This window comes from Morone saxatilis, unplaced genomic scaffold, assembly GCF_004916995.1.
Source record: "Morone saxatilis isolate NCDOM2014 unplaced genomic scaffold, NCSU_SB_2.0 Contig1, whole genome shotgun sequence".
Taxonomy (NCBI): domain Eukaryota; kingdom Metazoa; phylum Chordata; class Actinopteri; family Moronidae; genus Morone; species Morone saxatilis.
The window spans coordinates 11,092,142-11,117,376 of NW_023339651.1; the positions used below are offsets into that span (position 1 = coordinate 11,092,142).

General features: G+C 40.6%; 1 protein-coding gene across 1 annotated transcript in view; it reads left to right on the forward strand.

Annotated features, from left to right (window-relative positions):
- Positions 1-3,342: 3,342 nt before the first annotated feature.
- Positions 3,343-25,235, forward strand: part of ngfrb (nerve growth factor receptor b) — a 29,497-nt gene continuing 7,604 nt past the window's right edge. Inside the window, exons 1-3 of the mRNA XM_035671320.1 lie at positions 3,343-3,668; positions 7,450-7,591; positions 13,453-13,812. Of these exons, the coding sequence (XP_035527213.1) occupies positions 3,633-3,668; positions 7,450-7,591; positions 13,453-13,812 (538 nt within the window). The 5' untranslated portion in view covers positions 3,343-3,632. The remainder of the gene's footprint in view (positions 3,669-7,449; positions 7,592-13,452; positions 13,813-25,235) is intronic.

The following is a 25,235-nucleotide window of genomic DNA, read 5'->3' on the forward strand; positions in this document are numbered from 1 at the left end:
TTGTCTGGCAGCGCATTAGTTTGAGTCCAAGCACGAACACAATTATTAAATTAATTTAGTATCACGAGAAAACAATCTTGTTATCTGCGAGATACTAAAATTAATAAGGTCGTTATCCGGAACGAGATAACAGTGCCATAAAAAAAAAAATCCACGGCCCCGTTTCTCCGGCGCTTCCGTACTTTTATCCGATATTCATCAATCAGATTCTAAATGTTGAATTGAAGGGTTTTGGTTGGGCAAAACATTTCTAGGATTCCTGGCCATGGGGAGATTGAGGCAGCTTAGGTGAGCACGAGGGATTGAAGGGGATGAAGGGGGGGGGGGGTGTACAGTAAAAGAGAGGGAAAAGGGGATAGACGTATCAGATCAATAAAGCACAGATGAGGGAGTCCCATGGGAAGAAGTGGGTTTGTTGCCATCTGGCCTGTGCTGGGTTCACTCTGGCAACGTGCAAAATGAACCCCAGTCCAGTCGTTTCATCCCCACAACGAAGCTGCCGCACAACAAAGTTAAGGATATCTGCACCGGCTCACCAGCCTAAACCTTTATTGCACATAATGATGCTGCTTTGCTAAACTTGTTGTTTACCAAATATGCTACACAAGAGGAATGCACCGCCGGTACTGCAGTACACTAAAGCTTCCCTCTAAACACAACATGATATCACTCTCATGCCAGTTATTGGTGTGAGTGCTCTCAGAGTAATTTAAGGGCTTCCTTGGCTCGTCATACGATGCCTCTCCGTCTATTACAGTACATTAGAAGGAAAGCTTGCAAGGAGACTGTGGATCGCGTTGCTAGGGCTGTTAGTTCTCTTCAGTTGCTGCTGTTCTGTGAGGGACAGGTGGGCTCCTCTTCCTCGTCAGGTCTGTGTTGGTAAAAAACTAAAAACAAATTTTACATGTTAAAGATGGATACACGTGAGTGAGTGGGAGATATACAGTATGTAACATAAACATGGGACATAAACAAGCATCGAAAGACACACACACACACACACTTAGTTCCCTTTTTTCCGCAGGACCGGCCACCTGGAACAAAATCCTTTTCTCGGAACCTGATATGGGACAGTGAATGTCTCCTGGACCACCCAACCTCTGTCCACTCACTGGTGACAGATGGTCACTGTGTGTGTGTGTGTGTGTGTGTGTGTGTGTGTATGTCTGTGTGCATGCACCTGTGTGCATGTGCCAAAATGGATAAAATTTTGTTTTCACATCCACTTTTAATTGATAATAGACTAGTGAATGCACAACAGCTGTGTTCCAAAAGTAAGTAGACCTCCAGATTTTAGCTTTGGCTTACCCTCTTTTTTTCACAAATTGTAATATTATTTAAAGGGAAATAAATCACTCAGAATGATCATAAAACAGACTCTTATACTGTGGCACAGATACAAATGTCAAACTATAAAGGTACTCAGAGAGCGCAGACCTCCACCAAGACTGATAGCCCAGTTTTATATGCAGATCTGCACACCATTCACATTAATTATAACATTGTTTGGGTCATTGATTGTGCAGGGTGGAAAATGCATTGTTAATCTAGACATCTCACATCCGTGCTTGTTTCTTACATTCCTGCCACATTTGTTTCTGGCTTTTATGCTTTGTAATGGCACACCATTCACTTTAATTACAATGGGTCACGCATGCGCAGTGAATTCGATTTATTTTTCCATAGAAAACATTGTTACAGTTGGAAGAATTTGTTTGTGGATCCACCCCATAAATCCAGTTCTTCCTTGGCCCAGGCTTCACTCTTCCACCAGGTTTCATGAAAACTGGGCGAGGAGGTTTTGTGTAATCCTGCTAACAAACAAACAAGATGTTGTGGTTTATTTATTCGTCTTTTCATTAAAATTACTTTAACTGGATTAAAACATTTCATGATTTTGCCACGTCCTCCAAAGCCAACAGAAGAGACCAATCAAGTGGTTGTTTCGTCAGAGTGTGCTTTTATTGCTAAGTCATCTTCGTGTCATCTCAGCATTGAAAAGCAGAATTTTTAAAGAGCAATTTCAGGTGGAATAAGCAGTGCTTCTCTTTAATGAATTACAGGGGCCACACTGAATATTAAAATAATCTATTTTGGCCCATATAAGTGACTCTGAAATGGATTTTCTTTCTGTCTATTTCTCTCGTTGCATCCATGCATTATTTATCCACCCATAGCAACCCAGCTTCCTCTCTCTCAGCACACGTGTCCCCCACTGCCCCCAGTCCGTAGTGGTCTATAAATCACTGTCTCATCAAGATGACACATGTAGAAACGTCATTCTTTAATCTTAAAAACACGTAAGACAAGTTTTAACTGTAGAAATCAGAGAAATAAAAACCTACCATGCTTGAGATTCACTGGTAGGTACATGGTGGCAAGTGTTATCTATATTTATAGATACTCAGACTTACACCAAATCAAGTTAAAATCTCTATAATGGACTTTACATTATCGTATCAGGAATCATTCTGTATGAGCACCATCTAGTTCAGTGCACTTGTGTTTGAGGTTTACCACAACGATTACAGTGAACTCCATTAAAAGAAAGTGATAGAGAGGTACAAGCTCATTTATTTTGCTGCAGGGAAATTCAGTTTACAAAGACAGTGCACAAACTTCACAAACCACTTTGTCAATCGTTTAAACGAACCTGCTGTTTTTCTGTGTACAACGCATTGAACAGGATGACATGTATAGTCATGATCTAAAGTAGAAACTCCCCAGTTTATATCAGGCCAACGTTTGGCCTCCGGTGTCAGCCTTATCCAACAGTAGGTTGCTTGTTCTTAAAGGCACCAGTGTTATCCTGTGATTACACTTAACTCCCACAGATAAATAATATTTAACATGGGGTGGGCAAGGAACGAATATTAGTGTCTCATTTAGTTGTTGCATACTGCTGCAAATATAAGTGGATGTTATACCTGTTTGGATCTCATGTAGGCTATCTGGGTTAAAGGTGCACTCACACAGCCGGTCCTGAGAGGAAGTGTGTTGATGTGGCTACATTATATTAAATTCAAATGTTTCTTGGTTGCAGTGAGACTTTAATGCAGTTGGCACTGGTCTCTAAACCACATGTTAAATGGACGATTTAGACAAGACTTCATTTGTCAGATGATAAAACATTAAGGTGGTTGGTTTGTCCGACTCAGCAAGAACATCCCAGAGCATGAAGCTGTTAAATAGAGAGCAGGTTCGTGTGTGTGTGTGTGTCTGTGTGTGTAGGCGTGGGTGTGTGTGAGTGTGTGTGTGTGTAGTGGGCGTGGAGAGGGAGATGGCTCTTTCCCTGAAGCCGTTGAGCTGAGCGCGTCTGACATATGAGCCCAGTAGGAGAGAAGCGCACAGAGCCGAACATCCAATGGCTCAATCTCAGCGAGTTTACTCACTGGCTGGATTCTGTCTGCAGCCAGAGCTTCTGGACTGAGTAATTTCCCGCTGCTACACATAGTTGACAGCGAAGAGTTTTCTTGGAGAGTTTCTTTACCTAGAAGTAAACTCAGAAGAAGCGCACGGACGCAGCGATGACAGCCGAGTTTATTTCACTTCGAAGTCACTGAGACCCGCATCCTGCTGCGCTGCATCCGATCATAACTGACCCTTCAGGGAAGATACAAAGGACATACAGGATGAATTCCGCTTTTATAGCAGTGTTACTTGGAGTGGTGAGTGGCTTTGCATGTTTGCCCTAAACCTAACCTAGATAACACCTGCGCAAATGCGCATCCACGCAGCCCAATAAGGGGGTAGATATTAAGTGGTGGGAGTTTGTGAGAAACTTGTTCCTCCTTTAGCAGCCGTCATGTTTTAGCAGGAAACTTGGCAAACAATTTGCGTAAAGTTACAGGCTTTTCCCTGCATCATGCTTTTAACTTATACACAGTTCAATTTTCACCAATTTGATCTCTTTAATCTCTTTATAGAACCTTTAATTCTGTAAAGTCAGTGTCCTTGCACCTGCCCTGTCTTCAGTCCATGGGCTGACAATATGAAGCAGAGCGGATGTATGCAGCAGCCTTTCAGGTTGACACATTATAGCTCCAGTTGCCGGATCTGTAGTTCCACCCTTCTCAGTTACATGTGGCCCTACAGACTGCAGGACAATAACAATGTCGCAGTGGTCTCTGTGGAAGAGCTCACCAATAAACCGTGTGCATTAAATGATGAGGGGCTTTGGTGATTTTACAGATTTTTTCTCTATTAGAAGAAACAGCTGAAATCTTGAGAGGATACATGGAAACCCTGGGGAGCCACAGCTCACAGTCACCCTGATTTATCTCTAATTCCCTCGAGGCCGTGCAAGCACAGGAAGGAAATATATTTTCTAGTGTTTTCTTCTATCTGACAGTACATGGTCATTCAGTGACACCAGCTTGTCAAGGTCCTGGTTTAGAAACAGGGCTGGATCACTGATACATGACAGCTGCTCCCACTGATGGGTATGCATCCTCTGCTGGCTCAGCGCATGCAATATTGATACAGTCCGAACCATCCCCCTCCACACTGTTCCTCTCCTCCTTCCACCTCACACTCTCATCCCTCTCTTCTTCTTCTTCTTCTTCTTCTTCTCTGTTTGTCTATCTCCTCATAAGCAGATGATGATTCAGCATTGTTTGTGAAGGCATTAGCTGTAATGTCTTTCCCACAGGTGTTCCCACAGCAGTTCATGCCTGGATTTGAATTAGGGCCAGTTTATTGGAGGGCTGGTATAGTGGAGCTGACAGCTGAGGTCCAGAGGTTAAGTGCCTCCAACTGAAAATTGACTGGAACATTAATAAGATTGGTTGGAGCTCTGAAGTTATGTGTCCAGATGCCTTCTGCGCACGCATTTGTGTGCGCTTGTTGCTGCTGAGTGTGTGATCAACTTGCTTCTTGCTTTAGCTTGAGGGAGATCGCCTGACAAAAGTTGAAGAGTGCAATCTCAAATGCAATTACAGGAAACGTGCAAGTCGAGCTGCAACTTGCTAAGTGCTGTGCATCCTTTTCTTTCATTCCACAAGCTATTTGCTCAAATCACATTACCCATTAATTCATCTGCATGCACAATTTAGCAGTCATTAAGGATGCACTTGAATCTCAGTTTTCGGTCTCTAAGATGTTTTGGTGTTTCACCCACACCCGGAGCCAGAATAGGGTCAAAGGAAAAAGTACAAGATAAACGCTGGAACACTTGGAGTCATTTCAAAAGTGTCAGTCAGACATTTTGGAGGAGGTTTGTTCACATGTGAGATTGTTTATGCATGTGCGCAAATGCATGCATGCCAGTGGGTGTGTACACTATATAGGGGGGCAGTTCAGACGCAGGAGAGGGATGAGTGTGTGTGTGGTGACAGATTTGCTATATTTTCTAATTGAGCGCTTGTTGCGTAAGGTGTGTGGTGAGGTTAAGAGCTGCGGTGAAACAATGACAGAAATGTATGGGAAGTTCTCAAGACAACAACATTATGAAAGAGTGTGACATCTCAAATGGCAACTTTTCAAGAAACATATTGATACGAAAACCCTTTTTGTGCATATTCAATGGGTTCTGTAGGTTGTGAAACATAAAAATCTGCGTCTTTTTGAACTTTTTATCAGCTTGAGGTGACTAACATGAATTGTTTTTGTTGTCTCTCAAAACTCTGCCAGTTGTAAAAACAGGAAAGTTTCAGGAAATATCTGAATGTTTAGATATTATCAGGGATGTCGTATGAAACATTTCAAGTCAAATGTTTCCCCTCAAAGCCGACAATACATTCTTGAACATGGACATCATGGATAACTGAATACCAGAGACCTGAAGGTGAATGGGCCGTGACACCATCAAGGGCAAGAGGGAGATGTCTGTGTGTGTGTGTGTGTGTGTGTGTGTGTGTGTTTATCTGCCAGCTGACTCAGAGGTGCCTGAGGGGACACTTGATGTTTTTTTAGAGCTCCTTTCTCTTGTCAGCAGCATTCCACACACACCTGAACCCTGACGATTTATGTTGAGTGTACCTCCTTCAAACTAATGCGCCCCTTAATGTACACACGCATGAATGCTTGTACACACCCACAAACTGTGTTAATTGTGTAGTGTATGGTAATTCTTACTCAACATTTTCCAGGCAAAAATGAGCCTGGAGCAATATTCAGATGAGTAAAATGATTCACGTTGCTCATGCGTTTGTGAAAGGAAGCTGTAATATACTTTTACATCTTACCGATGATACTTTTTTTTATAAATTATGGGATCAAAATAAGTCTATGATGTTGCTTTATTTTGCCCTCTGTGACTTGTCTGCCAACAGAAGATTGTTTTAAATGATAGCCTATAGCCTAAAACAATCACTCCCCATATATCTGGAGAGAATGAAAGACAGACCTCTCCTCTGGTTTGGTGTCAGAGGGCAATCGCTGCTTTTATCAAGGTTTGCTTTGGAGATCAAGGTGTGCAGAAGATAAAAAAAACCAGTGTGAGAAGAAAAAGGTTTATTTTGATTTAGTGTAAAAGATGACTCAAACCGAAAGGTCTCACATAAACACAGACTCTGAGAAACATCCAGGCCCGGGCGTGAGTGTGCAAGTGTGTGCGCACTCATGCATTAACACTTGCATATGTAGAGGCACGCACAAACATCTTCACCTGTCACTGGCTGAAAAATAGAGCTCCCAACAGGTTACTGTTTGAAGAATGCAGATAAGACATAATCCAGCTTTTCCTGGTCTGAGTGTGTGGTTTTGTTTACTTTGATTACTGTATATGTGACTTTAGATGTGGCTGGTACAAAGGTTAAGGTTAGGTTTAAGGCTAAAGTGAGTCTTACATATGTATAGGTTCAGGTAAGAGTTCAAGTAAGACCAGTGGTTTCTAAACTTTCTGCTTTGTGAACCTTTGTGCAGTGTGCCCGTGCGACCTTACATTACAGCTCCCATGTGTTTATGTGTTGTAAGCAGTTCAGCCATATTTTTCTTCCTGAGATCATTTCATTTAAATACGTTTTGAAGCCTGATAAGGAAAAGCTATTTAGTATTTCACAAGAACATAGAAAACAGAGAAACAGCCAATAACAATGGACAATTTTGTCGAGCTGAAATCTACTTTTTCTTCTTTCCCATCCCATCAATCATCGCAGAAGCCTTTAGATTTATCCTGCAGCCTGTTGCAGGGTTGTGACTCCTAACCCCTGGTTTAGTGGTTAGTCCAAAATAAATCTAAGGGGATGCAAGATGATCAAAGGAATAAGAAAAACAACTCAGTATTGTTTTCCTTCTGTCTCTCTATTGCTTTTTCTTGTGAAATACTGCAATTCTGGAAAAGATGAAGATAAAGGAAAATAAAGGGAAAAACACACATTGCACAATGCTAGATATTACTTTGATAAAGACAATAAATAATGTTTAGTTCTTTTTGTGTTATTGTATTGTTAACCTGCTGAATGCTACTTTCCATGTCCCATTTTGAATGTTCTCTCTGATGATCGGCAGGTCGGGGCGCTGGCCAGTAACAAGGATTGTTTGTCAGGCCAGTATACAACCAGCGGAGAGTGCTGCGAGCAGTGCCAGCCTGGTGAGGGTGTCGTCAGACCATGTGGAGTCTCACAGACTGTCTGTGCCCCCTGCCTTGACAGTAAGTAACACAAACAACAGTTGTATCAAAGTCCTGTACGCGCACACAGGATTTATAATGTGCATACGAGTGCAAAGACTATTATGCAGAAGTACACAAAAGCACATGTGTGCACTTGAACATGCCTGTTGCAGAGATAGTGACACATACATACATCATGTCATGCATTCAGTCCTGGTTTTGTTGACCAGTGGTAGTAATTTATTGTTTAACCGGACACAAAAAAACATGAAATTGCTGCCACTGTGACAGCCTCTCCGTAAGTTATGACCTCCTCATACAAACACTGGACTGTACTTACTGTCCCTGGAGAAGACATATGGTTCAAACAGCAGTTTTCTTTTTTTTTTTTTGACTATTTGAGTCACTCTAAGTATGCAGGATCATAAATTTCAACAATGTTTCCGCAAAGTTCGAATTAGGATCCAAAAAAATCCAGTTGCTGGCCTATAAAACGGAAAATAAATCTGCACAATGTTCGTTTCTGTAGTTTTTGGCAGACAGTCTTGTTTTATATGACATTAATAGTTTTATCAAGTTGCTAAAGCCTTTTTTATTGTCAACTAGTAGTGGTTGTAGCTCTTTATTAATCCCACTCTTAGACTTTTTTGCAACAGAATTGAATGTTTAATGCAATAAGTCTGACTTTTAAATCAGGAACATAAATAAGACAGACAGTCAGGCTAGCATTTCTTTGAGGCTGTAGTTAGACACAGTAATGTGTTATGGTAAATGCGAATCAGCATGCTAACATACTCATAGTGACAATGCTAACTTACTGATGTTCAGAAGGTAACATTTATTCAAACTTCCTTTGGATGTGTTATATTTGGGAATTAGTGCTAAACAAATTACAGTTGAGCTGAGCTGAGTTTCAGTTTGTCTAGAGGGGGACACATATGTGTTTACTGAATTTCATGCCAATCCATCCAAAAGCTGTAGAAATAGTTTATTCTGAACCAAAACCATCAACCTCACAGTGGCTCGAGAGGGAAAGTCAGGGATCACCAAAGTCATAAGGATACATCATCTGAGAACAATGACTGTTGGTATCAAATGTTGTGCCAACCCATCCAGAAGATGTGAAAACTTTGACCTGCTGGTGGTGCTTGAAGAAAAGTCAGGGGATCACCTAAATAATTAGGATTCCTCTGGGAACCAAGGATATCTGTACCGAATTTCATTGCAATCTATCTAATAATTGTGACAATATTTCAGTTTGGACCAAAGTGGTGAACTGTCAGACTGTCTGATTGCCATTTCCATCTCCCTACAGTTTTTAGATTACTCAACATAATAGACCTCATTTGGAGGAAAGGTCAATGAACCATGTGTACCCAGCAGTGCATTTGAAGCAATTTAAGCCCATTATGATCATTATCGAATATCTGTGTTACTCTTGTCAGTAACTGACAAACTCCTCAAATATGATACAGATTGTAGCCTAAATGTAAAGCTTTAGATGGATTCAGCTGCATAATAAACTAGATGCCAGACCTAACTGTGTTCCAGCGTTACTGCCCTCCTCACGGCCCTTACCATGTAGGGAGAGAAGTTGTGTTGGACTGTAAGACTTTATGAGGACAGTGATGTTGAGAGGATACAAGAGTGGGGCCGATTCCAAGTGTTGTTGCAGACAGAAAACTGCAGTGGAAGATATTTAGAGCATCAGACTAGTTGTTATGTCACAGTGATTAAGAGGGTAAGCAGTGTAGATTTTGATTTTGTAAACATGGCTGGTGACTGAAGGGCTCAAAAGGATATTTAAGGTCCTCTGTAGGAGGTCGATTTCTGCCTGAGTGTTGGGAAAACAAATTTAACACGTTAAAGTATTTTTTGTAACTCTCCCATGTAAGGTCAAAGGTCAGCTTGAGGGTTGGTCCACAGCCAGTTCCTACACTGTTCCCAGAGAGCTAGGAAGTAGCTGTAAACCTCCCTAGGTCTGTGAAGGATGGCAAACTATGAGCCAAAGATCCCCACAGTCAGAAAATGTTTAAGGCTAAAGGTCATGAGAGAAGCCACAAAAATGGGGAAATTGAGATTTATTTGTATTTTTGTGGGGCTTCTTTGGAGTGATGTATGCTTTTATGAGTGCGTCTCAGATCAAGAGTTACATCTGGACAATATATTTGTGCCTTGTACAAAAACATTCAGTCCTGGACTGCTGGTCATTTAAATATTTGTTCTATTTTATATAAAAACTTCATATTGAAACCAGAAATTATTATAATTAATGACATCATTTGCTTCTCTTGTTGCGGCGTTCAGTTGCACAATGTGTAGGTCTTCAGGGTGATAATTTCCAGTCTGACAGTGCTTGTTCTGCTCAGTCGTGAACAAACACAGGTAGTGACAGGCTCTCAAAACTGTCATGAGGCCAGACAGCCTCTGCACTGACTCATGGAAAAAGAGAAATGCAAAGCAGATAGCTCTCCATCAGATAACATCAAAAAGATATTTTAAGAACACATCAAACATATTGATTAGCTCGCTAATGGAGGCTGATAGAGCTGGAGTGTGCGTGTGCAGAAGCATTTCAACTTGTTTTAAAGTCTCATCCATCAGTGGGTTGTTTAGTCTCCTACCTGTTGATTCATTAAAACGCCGTCCTGAAACAGTGATTGTCCAATCAGACCTTTGCATTTCTTCACATTTAAGTGGTGTGCAGGGGGCTGTAGTAAGGATGATAGTCTGAAAAAAAAAGCCTTAAATCTATCCTCTGTCTTGCTTGTTCATGTAAGCTAAGCGGCTAAATCATGTTAAGGGAAATCATGCTTACAGTATAATACAAGCTCTACATTGTGATTAAAAAACACTTTCTTTATTGACATGATCTTCTACATGGATCATATGGTGACGATGATTTTTCTTGCCAGTAACATGCAGCTAGCTCTACTGTTTTAGCATATTATAGCGTATGCAACCATCAAGTGCATATTAAATACTTTTATAGGACTCTAATTTTAATACAAATTATATGGAAACATTAAAAAGACAGCTGGAGGCAGAGTTTTCAACCAAGTGACTGAGTTTTAACTGATAAAATCTGCTAGACACAGTCATCATTTTAGCCGACAAAATTGACGCTTATAAGCTCGAAATAAGAAACTTGGTTTTGTTTACTTCTGTGTAAAATCAAAGATCCATTGCTTCAGTAATTACTGCAAACTTCAAGTGATAAATCTGCAGCTCTTATCATTGTAAATGTGCTGTTCAAGAATGGAAAACTTGACAGGCGTAGCACTAAATATGAGGCCTTATGGAACAATTACTGTAGTTTTCAAGAATTATGGTCAGAACTATGAGAATATGAACTTCCTCTCCAAGGTGTTAACAAAAACTGGTTGAAACTCTTTCTTTCTCAAACACAATCTTTCTTCCTAATATTCTTTCGACATCAACTCCCACCCACCATATGTCTTTGCTTGTGTTGTTTCAGGTCTGTCGCCCACAGTTAATAGCATGTAATGTGCACAAGCATCCATTTATAAGAGACAGACGGTGGTTTCCAAAAAGCGTTCAGGCTTCATTTACTACAGATAGTTAGCAGGGGCCGGCTGATGTGCTAAAGAGAACGTCCAGCTGAAACACACGGAGGAGTTGGGATGAATGAACAGTTGAGTGGAGATGAAACAGAGCAAGTACAGCTGTACAGCTGGAATGGAGACAAGGCTAACTTCTCAGCCAGAAGCTAATGGTTCACACACACACACACGCAAACACACACAAACACTGAGCGGATAAAGTCAGGAGCCCTTTTATGGGAGTTGAAAACAAAGCAAAGGATTGAATGTTAGACTAGAGGCGAAAGTACTGTTATGATATGATATGCTGAGCCAGGAAAAGACCGTCTGTACCTCCCTCCTCCCTCCATCACCTCCCCCTCCTTCACCCACCTCCCCCATCCATGCTGCAGGCTAGCTTTATTAATGTATTGACTTGCATTATTGATGCATGGCATTATGATAATGGCTCTGAGAGCACTCGTGGGGAGGAGGGGCGATTGAGGGGTCTGAGTGTGTGTGTCTGTTGGAAGAGAGGGAGGGTGTTGGTGGAGATAATGGGGTGAGGGTGGGGGGAAGCAGCGTATGACTGGACACATAGTTTGTCCACTTCCTAAAGATATAATTAAACAAAAATGTGAAGAACCCACATTTGACACCGACAATTTAGGACACAATTGCACACCAGGATTCATTTCAGATGACACAGTCTCCGCTTTCTTGCGTCTCTCCATTTGTCTCTCTGTCTATCTCTGAGCGTCTATCTATCCTCATCTCTGTTTTAATCTCTGCATCATCAGAGCGTTCATCGTGGTTGGTGGGCCAGTGACGCAGACCGAAAACTTGATATGATTTCAAGCTGGAAAGGCTCTACAACCCCCCTCCTGTCTCCTACCACACACAGTTTAGTTTAGTTTAGTTCATAAATGATGAATATGCAACAGTTTTTAAACAAAAATCCCAAACATTCTGTGGCACCAACTTCTAAAATGTGAATATTTGCTGGTTTTCTTCGTCTTCTCCAATAATATATTTAATATCTTTAGGCTTTGGACTGTTGGTAATACAAAACAACCAAGTTTCATCATTGATTAATCTGCTAATTGTATAGAAAATAAATAGAAAAAATCAAGGCTGAAGGTTGCATTAGACAAGAAAAGCAGAAAAACCTCACAAGTGAGAAGTTGGAACAACAGAATATTATATAATAATATATAAAAAGGACTAAAGGGCTTATTAACCTAGATGTCTTTTCTGTCGATTAACTAATTAATTGACCAACTGTTTCAGCTCTTCTTCACATTGGCTCAACTCAAAATAAATAAAATGTTTGTTGAATATACTTGTCAACACATACTGTGTGATGGAGATCTTGAGGTTTACTTTTACAGTCTACCCCCCAACTCCCTCTCTCCCTCTCTCTTTCACGCACACACACAAGCTGCTCTTACAAATAGGTCTGTTGCATAATTTAGTGTGTTTCCCAGTTCTCTATCCAGCCGAAATACAATTCCATAAAACATGCAATATTGATTGTGTCCTTTGCAGATAAATCTGTCCTAGCAAATCTTTCAGGTGTACAAAGCATTTATGAAAATGTATATTCTCTGTGTATATATGATGTATGTAAGTTCAACAACTAAAAACTCCTTTAAAAAAAAAAAAAAAAATTCCTTTAGTCTTTTCTTTTCCAAAGTGACCACATGCCCATCAGGGAAAATTACCCTAAAACTGAATTCCCATGTTAGTGTGACTTGAACTCAAATTCATTCACAGAACAAAAGCCCTTCTCAAGATGTTCACAGTCCCACTTCGTGACACACATTTAATGGATTCGAAAACATATGATATGATCAAGTGATATAATGAAAATATTATTTATAAATACAGAACATTTTTGTTCCCTGCATACTTAAGTCAAGGCATGGACCTGAAAATGTCAAACTAACATATTTGATCTAGTATACTAGAGTGGCGAGTTGCAGTTTTTAATGTATATTTTAGGCCTTTGAAAGTGGACAGTTGAGAGAGTCCACAGGAAGTTAGGGAAGAGAGAAAGAGAATTACAAAAATGAAGAGGATAAGATAAAAGCATGAGAAAATATCTCCAGATCTATAATCAGAAAGGAAAAAAAACTTAAAAGCCAGTATGTGTAGAATTGGAAAACTCAGACCTTAGTTGGCCCTTTGGCAAACAGTAATGCATGCAGCCACTGCCCACTCTATTTAAAAAAAATGCCATGAGAACAATTTGAGACAGCCCTTTTTCATATTTAAAGGTCAAATTAAAGGTCCAATCAGTATTGTAAATGCTTCTAAAGAGCAAATAAAAAGTCAATTTCTGCTCTTTCCTTTCAGGTGAAACCTTCTCAGAAAACTTCAGTCACACAGAGAAATGTCAGCCCTGCACAGCCTGCACAGGTCTGCTCCGCATGAAGGCGCCCTGCACAGACTCCAACGACGCCACCTGTGTGTGCAACTATGGCTACTATATGAATGAACTCTCACAGCAGTGTCAACCCTGCACCAAATGTCCTGAAGGCCAGGGCATGCTGTACAGCTGTGAGCCTGACCATGACACAGTGTGTGAGGAGTGCAACGGGGACACTTACTCGGACCAGGAAAGTTCTCGGGAGCCCTGCATCCCCTGCACCACATGTGATGAGGGGGTGGACATTTTACAGCCCTGCACTTCTTTCACTGATACAGTTTGTGAAGGTAAGACTATTAGCTCACAGAGGTTTGTAGTGAAGCATGCATCATAGTGTACTTGTGCTGACATGTTGACACGTGCTATTACCTTGTAGATTCCAATTTTGGGCTATTTGCGGCCCTTCGCGTGGAGTTTTAGAAATGTTAGTAGGTGGATTTTTTTAAGTCATAAAACAGAGCTAGGCTAGCTGTTTCCCCCTTGTTTCCAGTCTTTATGCTAAGCTATGCTAAGCTAAGCTGAGCAGCTGCTGGCTGTAGAGTGGTATCGATCTTCTCGTCTAACTCTAGGCAAGAAAGTTAATAAGTGTCTAACTGTTTCTTTGAACTTAATAGTTTGTTGTTTCTCACATGCATTGGCTGCCATTTATACCTCAACATGGAACATAAAACAAAGATGCAATATAACTGACAAACTCCTCTCACATGGTTTTCTCTGGATTTTCTAGAGTAGCTAGGACATTGTTCTGATGTTTCCATTGAGTTTTACAGATGTCATGTTTTAATGCTATATTACATTTAATTAACCTCCACTATACTGTGGTATTAAGGAGAAATTGATGGATATCTCTCTTATTGCTGTCTTGTTATTTTTGCAATTTGGATGAACTGACACTTAAAAAATTGGCTATTAAGTTAAAACACTAAACTTCATGCAGAAAGATAATTCATGAGATCGTTTTACACTGAAAAGGTTAAAAAGTTATATTCCACTAAGTCTTTTTTTTTTCCCAAGACAACTAACTCACTTGTAAAGTGATTTATCAGCGATTTAGCAAATGGCTGTGGGATAAGCCTATCTAAACACTGGGCAAGTTTATCATGAACTTTTGTGCAGAGACAGTAAAGTTGAATGATGGGGTGCATGGCCCGGGGTTAGGATGTACTGAATAGACTTCATGTGAGCACATTCACTGTCCAGCACTGTATGGACAGTACGATGTACTGGACATCCACATTGTCAGCCACATAATCAGACCATCTCAGTGCGACATTGTAGACATTGTTGGCCCATCAACCTAAATGCCACGGCGAAGCTTGTCTCATTGTCTTCAGGGACTCATCCCTTCCACCGATACAAAGACCACACTCTTTCTATGTTGAGGGTTTAGAAGGAGGTCATATCTCCGAACGGGGTTGTGAATTTCTTTTATATCATTGCACCCTGTGGGTATCACACTCCAAATCACGAATTCCTTATGACTCTAGTCACTGCTCATTCCAATGACCTGATGCCTCACAGATTAAATCAACGCTTTTGTGATATGACAATAAAAGGATTCTGTTGATCAGCCATGCAGTCTGTTGGGGCAGCGTTTTGAAGGATGTTGTTATCACAGTGGTGAAGACAGAGTGAGTCTCAAGCTAAAGGGAGTCTTTTGTGCCTCTCCCATGATCCCATTTGGCCTGCGAGAGCATTCAGTTTAGCCCATGGGGCTAAGAGCTAATAATGAGTAAAACAGACATTGAAACTATAAAAGATTTGTCCTACATAATTATTATGACTATTTCTTTTGTTTTTGTCTTGTTTTGAGTATTTGTGTGTATTGCCTTGAGATTTAATCTTAAGTCACACTGGAGGATTTGTGTTATTTATAGGCTTTAAAAGTCCTGATCGTGTAGATATTATATTAAGTTGGCTGCTTGGGATGGGCAGACACTGAACAGAACCGTATTTAAAACCCCATTATGTCTCCCATGACGAGATTGTAAAATTGGGATGAATTTCCAGCAGGTTGGCTTCATTTTAATGAGGGTTGTGATAACAAATGAATTGTTTGATAAAAAACCTGGCTGTTTGACAAGTAGATGCATGTCAGTTTTCTGTTTATGCAGTTGCACAATCTGATTTCAGACTTGGCTGCCGTTAAATAGATCAACTGCAGTGAACTTGTTTTAACATAATTGGCATAGCATTTTACATATTGTAGTCTTTACTGACTGTGCTGTGATATTAATAAAACTTTGCTGCAAAACAGAAAGACCATATTGTCCGCCTTCACAGCCATCTGCAGGTTGATATTCCTTTTTTTTTTCATTTTGCTCTCTGTTGCACACTGCCACTTCTCTTTCCTGTCAACGTCACTGAGGACATGGCCATCTTGTTTGACTATAAGGACAAAACCGACAGACAGTGGGGGTTCTGTATAAATTAAGTGTGGGCACCAGTGTTGGGCAGTAAACCATTACTTAGTATTGTAAGGGATTACAATTTGACATTGTGTAATTAGCTACACTACAGTTACTAATCCCAGCAATCATTTGTTACTCCTGACTGAGGATTACCTTCTTCAGTTATTTACAGAGTTTATTGGAGGGTAGGGGAGACGTTTTGGCTGCGGACAAAGAGCAATTACAACATGTGGCGTGAGTTGATGCAACATTAGAAAATCGCTTTATATGAACCAGGGAAAATACCATTGACAGACAAACCTATTTGAATATCAGAAGTGGACACAACATGTACTTCTGTTTTCTTCCAGTGCTCTAAAAAACATCTTCCATTGAGGATAATAATGCAGCTTGATTCAACTTGTGGTCTGATAGAGAATTGTGGTGGATGGACAGATGATTCATCCAAGATCAAGATATAAGGAGCCAGAACTCCAATACTAAAATATCCTTTAGATAACTAACACAGTATACCTCATGATGAATGTGAATTTGCTGTGATTCCAGGCATGGCTGCTCACAGCCCACTGTGTATGGGTTTCATCATCATACGTTATTCCTCACTCTAACCCAATCATGTGCTCTTTATTTCTAATGTAATCTTTTTACCAAAGCACAAGCGTTATCAGTGCTTACAAATCTGTATAGCTACCAGATGTCCATATCCATTAGTATTGTGGAGTCAGGCAACACAGACCTGAAGGCTAAACACAGTCAGGAGGGTGGAGGGAGAGAGAGGAGCACACAGAAGGCCACTGCCTGTGAAAAGACAAGTTGTAACTTGAGACAGTGGAGACATAGTTTTAACTAATAGTGGAGGGACCAGAACATCACCTTGACTATACTGCAGGTTGTCTTTTGAGAGAAAGTTCACATACCCTGTGCGGTACTCCAAAGTACCCACGTATGGCCATTTGAGAAACACTGTGTGGGTGGGGAGGCTAGGAAGTTGTCTAATGAGAGAGCTGGGCTGAGTAACGAAAGTAATGAGAAATGAAACTCATTTCATTTCTCATGATGAATTTTCTCATGATGATTTAGCACTCCTTTGTGTGGAAACAAGCTCAGCTGTTAGGTGAAAATCCAATTTCCTCCCACACTTGCAGATGGATTAGTGGTTTGTTTTAAGTCTTGCAAGAGAAAAACTCTTTCTCTGATGGTAAAACATTCTCATACCGCTCAGACTTTGTTAGGCTAGACCCTCGGAGTTGAGGGTCTGAAGGCAAGATGCTTATCTAAAGGAGTGTGATATGACTTCCACTCTTCTGCAGGCCGCCGAGCAAGGTCAGAGGTTGAAGGTTATGGGAGGCTTGGATGTGGAGGGGGTCTTTGTGGGAAGATCAGGCAGTATGAGTTTCCCCTGGGGATCTGCACTGAACAACATGGCATAATCCCCACAATCCTTTCAGGGGTCACAACAACACGAGACAAGTGAAGTTGATTAGCGGTCTTATTAGCTGCCCTTCGGAGTGACTTCTACTGTGCTATCGTACATCAGCTAAGACAAACCAATACTGTAAGGGTCAACCTTGTCTGCTATATATATTTGAGGAAATGTTAATTTTCTGGCAAGATGCACAATGTTGAACACATCAGTAAAATGTTTCTTGACAACATATTTGCTTTCCAGGAAAATATTTTGCAGCATTTGATCCTGGGCTTGGTTTAATACGGAAAAAAATGTGCAGTGCACAAGACACAATGTATTTATTATGATTTTACACGGAGCAAAGCCACAAACTTTCAAAATACTTTTGTTGCCTAAACTGAACCACATGCAGGACACAGGATATGAACCATGGTCTCTCATGTGTCAGTCCTGAACTTCACACTTTTCGAGGTACGTAAATGTACTCAAGAACTTAATTTACTTAAAAAACACCTTGCCTATAATTCAGGCAGAGAGGATGTTTGTCACCATAACGTAATTGGGAAAGCAAGTTAGTGCTTTATAACTATAATTTCTAGGAGACAGAGTCGGCATGGATGGTCCTATCAGAGATGGAGGGGTTTGCTTTGCAGATGACATGACTAGGTAAGAAAGTGGTTTGCAATATGGCTAATAATAGGATTGGTTACAGGGTAATGCCTGTAAAGCACAGAGACAAATTTATCTGAAAATGCACTATCAATAGGAGTGGCCAACCATGCTAACACACTGTGATAAGGTCCTTTCATGGTTAAAGTTGAATGACCAGTGCTTGAGTTCGACAGAGTGGTTGCTGCCTGTTCTTATCAGCCTGAGGTTTTGAGTACAAGCCCTCAAGGCTACTGGGAAACAGAGGCTTTCACTCTTCGACCCTGTTCTTCCTTGAGATTGTACCCAGGAATGACTGCACATATGTGGTCTGACCTATTACCCAAAGCCTGGATTCCTGGTCCTGTGGAAGCAGGGGCAACAGTTTGAGGATTGCAGCATGCATGCAATTATATTTTTCATGCACATACACGCTCTGATAGGAAGTTTACAGCATTACTTAAATATGAGTCACAAAACACACAAACTAAACCATATGTAGCCCATGCAGATAGGCATTGATACTCTTGCTCTATTGCACAGATTAAAATCAATAAGCTGATTTATTGAACATTACAGATCTGAGACAGCATATGGAAGGTCGAGTGGGTGCAGTTAAGAGGAAGCAAGAGGGGGAGGGTGATTGGACCAAGTGCATTTGGTTATTGAAGTGATAGGTGAGTAGGTGGAAGGGGCTGTTTCCTTCCTGAGTTTGGTTGACCTTAACGATCGACAGGCCGCCCTCCAGAAATCAAAAAGCGTAATCTGCTAACTAGCCCCATGCACAGCACTCAGGGCCAGACCAGTTCAACTAAATCAAGACAGAGGAAGGGAAAACATGGAGGGATGGATGGAGATAAGGAGTGAAAGGGAAGAATGAGGCTGAGGAGCTTTCTTTTCACGATTTTTGTCAACAGAGTGATGCATGTGCAATTGAAGCCCCGCCACCTTTACTGTTGCTAAAACCCAAAAAACATTGGGTTGTTGATTTCAGACAGAGGCAGGCTTTTGATATTAGGACGTTGACAGTCAATTGAGGTATTTAGCTTAAGCTAGGCATCGCATTACGCTAAAGTTAGCTCTATAAAGTGGTTGAATACGCCATCTTTGGCTCACTTTTTTATGTTTTTAGGCTGACTAGTTTCCAAACTAAAATCTTAAATATGCACTTGATGGCTTCCAGGACTCGCTTCCACACAGTTGTGAAATACGACATAATGGAATGTCTATGTGGCTTTAAAATGTAACCTGTAACATCAAATATTATGAAATGCTCCGTGGCATAATGCTGGGTAAGGTTACTACTGTAGGAAGTAAGCTAGTTTCCTACACATGTTTAGACAAAACTAAGGCTAAAAATGAGACTCCACCCTCCAAACTCTTGAAATATCAAGTGTTTTCTAGAGCCCCATGCGCACACCACTGCAACATATGCATACCACTTCAACATGTGCATATTTACAAAGCTTGACCGACCTGCCATGCATAGCTATGGTTGCTAAGTTATGGTTGTCCATGGGAGGGACTTAATAAATGGTCAATTCCAGCAGGCATCTGACAGACAGATAAAGGGAGGGAGACAAATGGGAAAAACGATAAAGGGTAGAATGCCATCGACATTTCTGATTTCCTGCATCCAAAGCCTTTCCACATCAATAGCTGTGAAGAACCCCCAAACCCACTCTGACTAAACAATTCACTGTCTTTGTATTACACAGTCACTTATTGTGTGGCTATAGCTTAGTCTCCACACATCTTCTGACTTATATCTCTACTGACTTGGGCTCTATGGCCACAGTTGACCTTCTCTCTTTAACCCATTTGCTCCCTCCTCCACACAGTATGGGCATTGTAACGATGAAGCAAGTTTTAAAGTTGACCATGTCTCTTCCTCCACGGCCAAACAAGAATTGACCCCTTGTGGCCATGACTCAGTCTCCTGAAGTCGCCTGCCATCCCTCAGGAATTTAACTATTCGAAATTCCAGGGGAAATTTTTGGAGGTGATTTGGCATGAGCGGGCCGTTCTGGTCCAAGGGTGACCACAACACTTGCGCTTTCGCTCGTGCCGTTCATTCATCGGCAAAAGTTCTGCTTGGGGGGTCAAGGTTTTTTTGTTCTCGCAAGGATTTTCATTATGTGTTGGCTGATTGTGTTTCTGCCAAGCCGAGTCTTTTTCTCAGTGATATTTATCTTTTTATCTTGCCATAGCGGTTTAGAGCTGAATTACTGCACTGTGGCGTAACAAGGGAATTCATTGGCTCATTTGTTCCATTATTTCTATCATAGTGAAAGCTGGTTTTGTAGTTTTCTGTTATTTATGTATTTAAAAATTCTAATATTCAGGATAATCAGGATTAGGAAAAATGTGTAAAGGGGCTGGCATACAGTGTGCAAACACATATAATACAACCTATTTTAATATTTTCTGCTTATTCATGTTAATACTAATAGTCTGTTCAGGTTTAAACTAGCTAGCTGGCATTAATATTAAGCCTACTCTATGTTAATTTATTTTAGCTTGTATATTTATACTTAAATGTCTTAAAATAAAGAGACAAAAAAATTAGTGAAGAACAGTTGCACATTAAAGAATGTACAAAGTTTGGTACCACTTTTCAATAAGGCCCACATTATAAAGTAACTAATGGCTTTGTTAATGGTTAATAAATCATTTACTAATGCTTTATGGATCAGTTATAAGTCATCAAAATAACAACTTTGAGTTTGTGTGGTGGAAAATCTATTTAATTGACTGGACCACTTACATTCTACAAAAAGGGCTTCAGAGGATCTGGATGAAAGATCAATTTATTAATCACGTATTAATGATTGCCAATCATTAATAATATTCTTAATACATGCATTCAACGGCATTATTACCAAACCCAAAATATAAATATAGAGACATTTTTTTATAAGAAAGTGGCTCCAAAAATTTAAACAAAAAGACTGCAATGACTTTCGAGAAAATCCATAGCTGTACTGTATAACAGAAAATAAATGAGAGCAGTACACAGGAGCTGCAGAAAGGAAAGAGATGGAGAAGGCTAGAGAGAGCAAAGAGAGGGAACAGATGCTGAGAACGTGGTCTGATCGATAAAAGCGATGGAGTTACTCCTCTGCACTCTCGGGTTTCTATGGTTGACCTCTATGAGTGCTGATCACATTCTGCCGCAGAACAGGCACACACACACACAAAAACACAGGCATGCACACACATGCGCCCTGTAGAAATTCACAAACATGCATCCACATTCAGGGGTTCAATGTGTTCAGTGTTCAGTGGAGCACGTGGGCAGAAAAAGGAGATGGGTCATGTTAGGTAGGAACCGTGCCAGAGGTCTCAAGGAGAATCGTAAGGAATCACAAGTGTTGAAAGTGATCAACAAAACAGGACTGACAGCATTCTGCAATAAACTTCAGGTTTGTTGTGTCAACATGAATAGTGTAAAGATTGTTGGAAGCACTTGGTTTTGTTGGGCAGGTCTTGGCAGCAGTCACGGCTGAGCTCAGGTGTAATGACATGTAATAAAAAAAAACTACTTGGCTTGTGTTGGAAGGCCCTCCTTTCCTTTCTGCTTAACTCCAAAGTCGGCTTTTAAAGTATATGGTGTTGAAACAGCAGCAACACCTGTTTACGTCTGTTTCAATGCGGTTGGAATGACGAGTTAAACTGAGGTGTGGCTGCTACCCCACACATACACACAAACACTTACTTTAAACACAAATCACACACACACACACTCACACTGTATGCATATAAATGATGCAAGGGTGCAGAGGCAAGAGTTCTGTCTGTATAATTACTCGTCTAAGTACAAATGTGCCCGGATTTCCAGTCACAAGTTAATCATTAACAGACAAAGCTGTGAGGAAAATTCCAGTAATTTTACTAACAGCCAAATAATGCTAACAATAAATACAATAAATGGTTTGTTGACAGTTGACTGAACCTGTAACATTTTTGTTCACTGACACAGATCCTCCAAATTCACACATTTTAAAATTCCATATGAAAGCAATGTGAGGTTTGAGTGTGTTCTGATCAGGGAGTATTATAGAGGATTTCAAGAGTTGAACATATTATTGTCTTCCTGATAAGGCACATATAGCATACAATTAACAGTAGAGAAAAACATGTCATATAATATTATTGCTGTCCAGTAAAAAACTCCACAATATCAACTCCTTGTTCTTAGTTTTGTGGCAGTTCTACAGATTATTCAATTAGGGTTAAAAGAACACAATCATTTTAGCTTAAAACCATAATAATCTCCAAATAAGATTTAGATAGTAGCTCATGACTTTAGGGTACAGTGTAAGGGAATCATTGCTGAGTTGATCATTAAAATGTCTTAACGTGATAACTCTGACTGAGAGCAGCGGCCTATTAACCACTGAGCTTTCTGCACAGTCGAAACAAGCTGAGCTCAGCAGGAGGAGGTCACTCCCCTCTGAAGCCAGACTATCCACTGTGAGAGGCTGAGCTAGTGGCTCAGTAAAGGCACTTAGGGCCCTGTTTTAACTGTTAATCATAGAGGGAGTGAGGGAGGGAGAGCACAGTAATGATGCAGAGATTTAGAGAGCAAAGGGGAGGATGGATGGGTGGATGGATGGATGAGATAAATGGTTGATGAACTAAAAGAATAAAAGATATAACCAGGAAGGTTAGACAACAATGACGTTGTGTTTACCATCAATGGAGGGCCTGGGGGTGGAAAATGAAAAAGAGGGAACAGGAGAAAAAAAAGTCCTGTTCTAATGATCATGAAACTGATTGACAGAAAGGAAGTGCCTGATAGGAGGGAGCAAAAGTGTAGCCAGCGGTAAAATGGATAGAGAGAGGACTGAAGGATAAAGAGATGTGGAGGGGGCATTTGTGCTGGACAAAGAAGATTTCTGTCAATGAATGGTGTCTGGTTTCGAGCGTGTGTGTGTGTGTGTGTGTGTTGATGGGGAGCAAAAACAGTCGGGTCGAGAAAGACAGACAGGCCATGCTGGTGATGGTGGTGTGTATGTATGTATCTAATAAAGAGAATGGGAAGGAATCTGATATGCTGCAGTGCATCATCAGAAGCCTGTTTGTACTCGTTTCTTAGGCACTTAATTCACAGATATCAGCCCAATATATTGGTATTTTTAACCAAGACTACACAACCCGTTTAGCATTGTACTTCTGATGGATAGTTTAAGAAAAATTATAAGTTAATGCAGCACAATCTGAGATACTGTCTTTGTTATTTCACACATTCCTCTTCCTTGTCAAAACTTTTTTGGTTGGATAATCGGGTGTGATAAGCTAGTAGCGGCTAATGTAGCTTTGAGCTGCTAACCTCCGGCAGATATTGTACGAGGAGTGGGCTAGAGAGGTCTGGTAATCTCACTTCTTACTAAACCCCTTGGATTTTTTCCATTTTCCAAATTTAACTGCAACCGAGGCTGACCCAAGTGACATCACTTGAGGCAATTTATCAGGTATCATGCAGCTCCTCTGGATCCAGATGCCTTTGTATGACCTATATAAACAAACAAAACCATCAGCGAAAAGATTGGCTAGTTATAATTATTCATAATGCCTGCCACTGGGACTGATTCCCATGAATCAGACAAAATAATGCATTGGAAACATTTTTGTCTATAGGAGCTGTAGAATTCCCCTATATAAATTCCCCCTCTAACAGAAGTCAGTACAGGTAGGAGGGCGAAGGTATGAAGAGAGGAGTGTGGTTTGGCAACCTGTAAGTAAGTTGTGCTGTGCTGAGTGAGCTGAAGGCACCTGGAAGTCACTAAACAAGAGCACACGGCTCATTGAACCCAGCAAGAGGAGGCTTCTCTGACCTGGCAGTCAAAGTATAAAGCTTGTTAAGAATTAATGCTAACAAATTAGCAACAATAAGACAATCAGGTAGTTATGACAGTGAATGCTTACCACTTAAAAATACCGCACAAAAAACAAATGTATTTGCCACGTGTCACATGTCAAAGAAAACTGGCACAGGGAAGAAGCTAACCCTGCAGGGCAACATCTTTCCTGTTAGGCTCCAGAGTAATATTACACAAACATTGCAGTAAGACTTATTTTTAGTGAAAAAATCAATGGCTTTACAGGGCAAGGATTAAGAATGATGGACATCCAGCATAATACATTAATAGGATGTGCAGTGTATTGGTGTTGCCATAAAGTACTTATCACATCCTCAAAATTCCTCCAGCTAAAAGCCCCACAGCAGCTCATGCATCCATCTAAATAAGCTTTCATTAAAAATGTTTTCGCCTCGCATTCAGTTTCCCTCCTGAGGTATTTAGAGCCCTTGGAAGCCAACAGGATGATTTCCTGTTGATGATGTGAGTAACTGTAAGTAAGTGACAGGCGAGGGTAGGTTTCCACATCCGCGGTGAGGAGTGAACATCTCTGTTTAGCGTTAATGGTTCGAGGAAAGTGGGCAGGACTGGATGGACAAACTTGCTCTTTCCCTCGTTAATGGCTCCCTGGGGAGGAGGGGAAATGACCGAGTGATGGGGGATGTAATGTTTGTGTGGGTGTGTGGGTGTGCTTGTTGATTTGTGTTTGCAGCAGGAGAGACATTTATGTTTGTATTGGCTATGGCAGATTTAAGCGAAAACGTCATAGGGGGTTTAAGATAGATGATCAGTCTTGGTGTCATATTTGTAGCCATATTTAAATCCTGCATAGCATTTTCTAATCATATCTTCACACTCAAAATAACCTGATCTGCAGGGTATCGAAGAGCTCTCCATCTGCTGCGACTGATGGTGGGGCAACCTTTGGCCTGGAGCAGTTTATCTCCAACTGATGCTATTTTAAAGTCCTTGAGTAAAAAATCTGCTTTAATTCAATTAGATATGACGTTTCTTCTTGAAATGTGATTGTTAGACTGATGCTGCTGTGGTGAGTGTGTTTGGATGTTAAGAGAGTACTCCACAAATGTAGTATTGCACTCCCATAACATTACCGGGCTCACAATGGACAGTTTTAAACATGATTGGTGATTCAGGTGTGTAAGCTGCTAATGTAGCCTCAGACCTCTAGCCTTAAACAGGGATGAGGAGTAGGTTTAAAGCTGCACTTATCAGTAATTTCATACTAACAATTGATTAATTGAATAAAGAAAAGAAATGTGAAAGACATATATATATATATATATATATATATATAATATATAATATATTATAGTGACGAAACCAGAGAAAATGATCACTTAACTCGTCAGTTCCCCAGT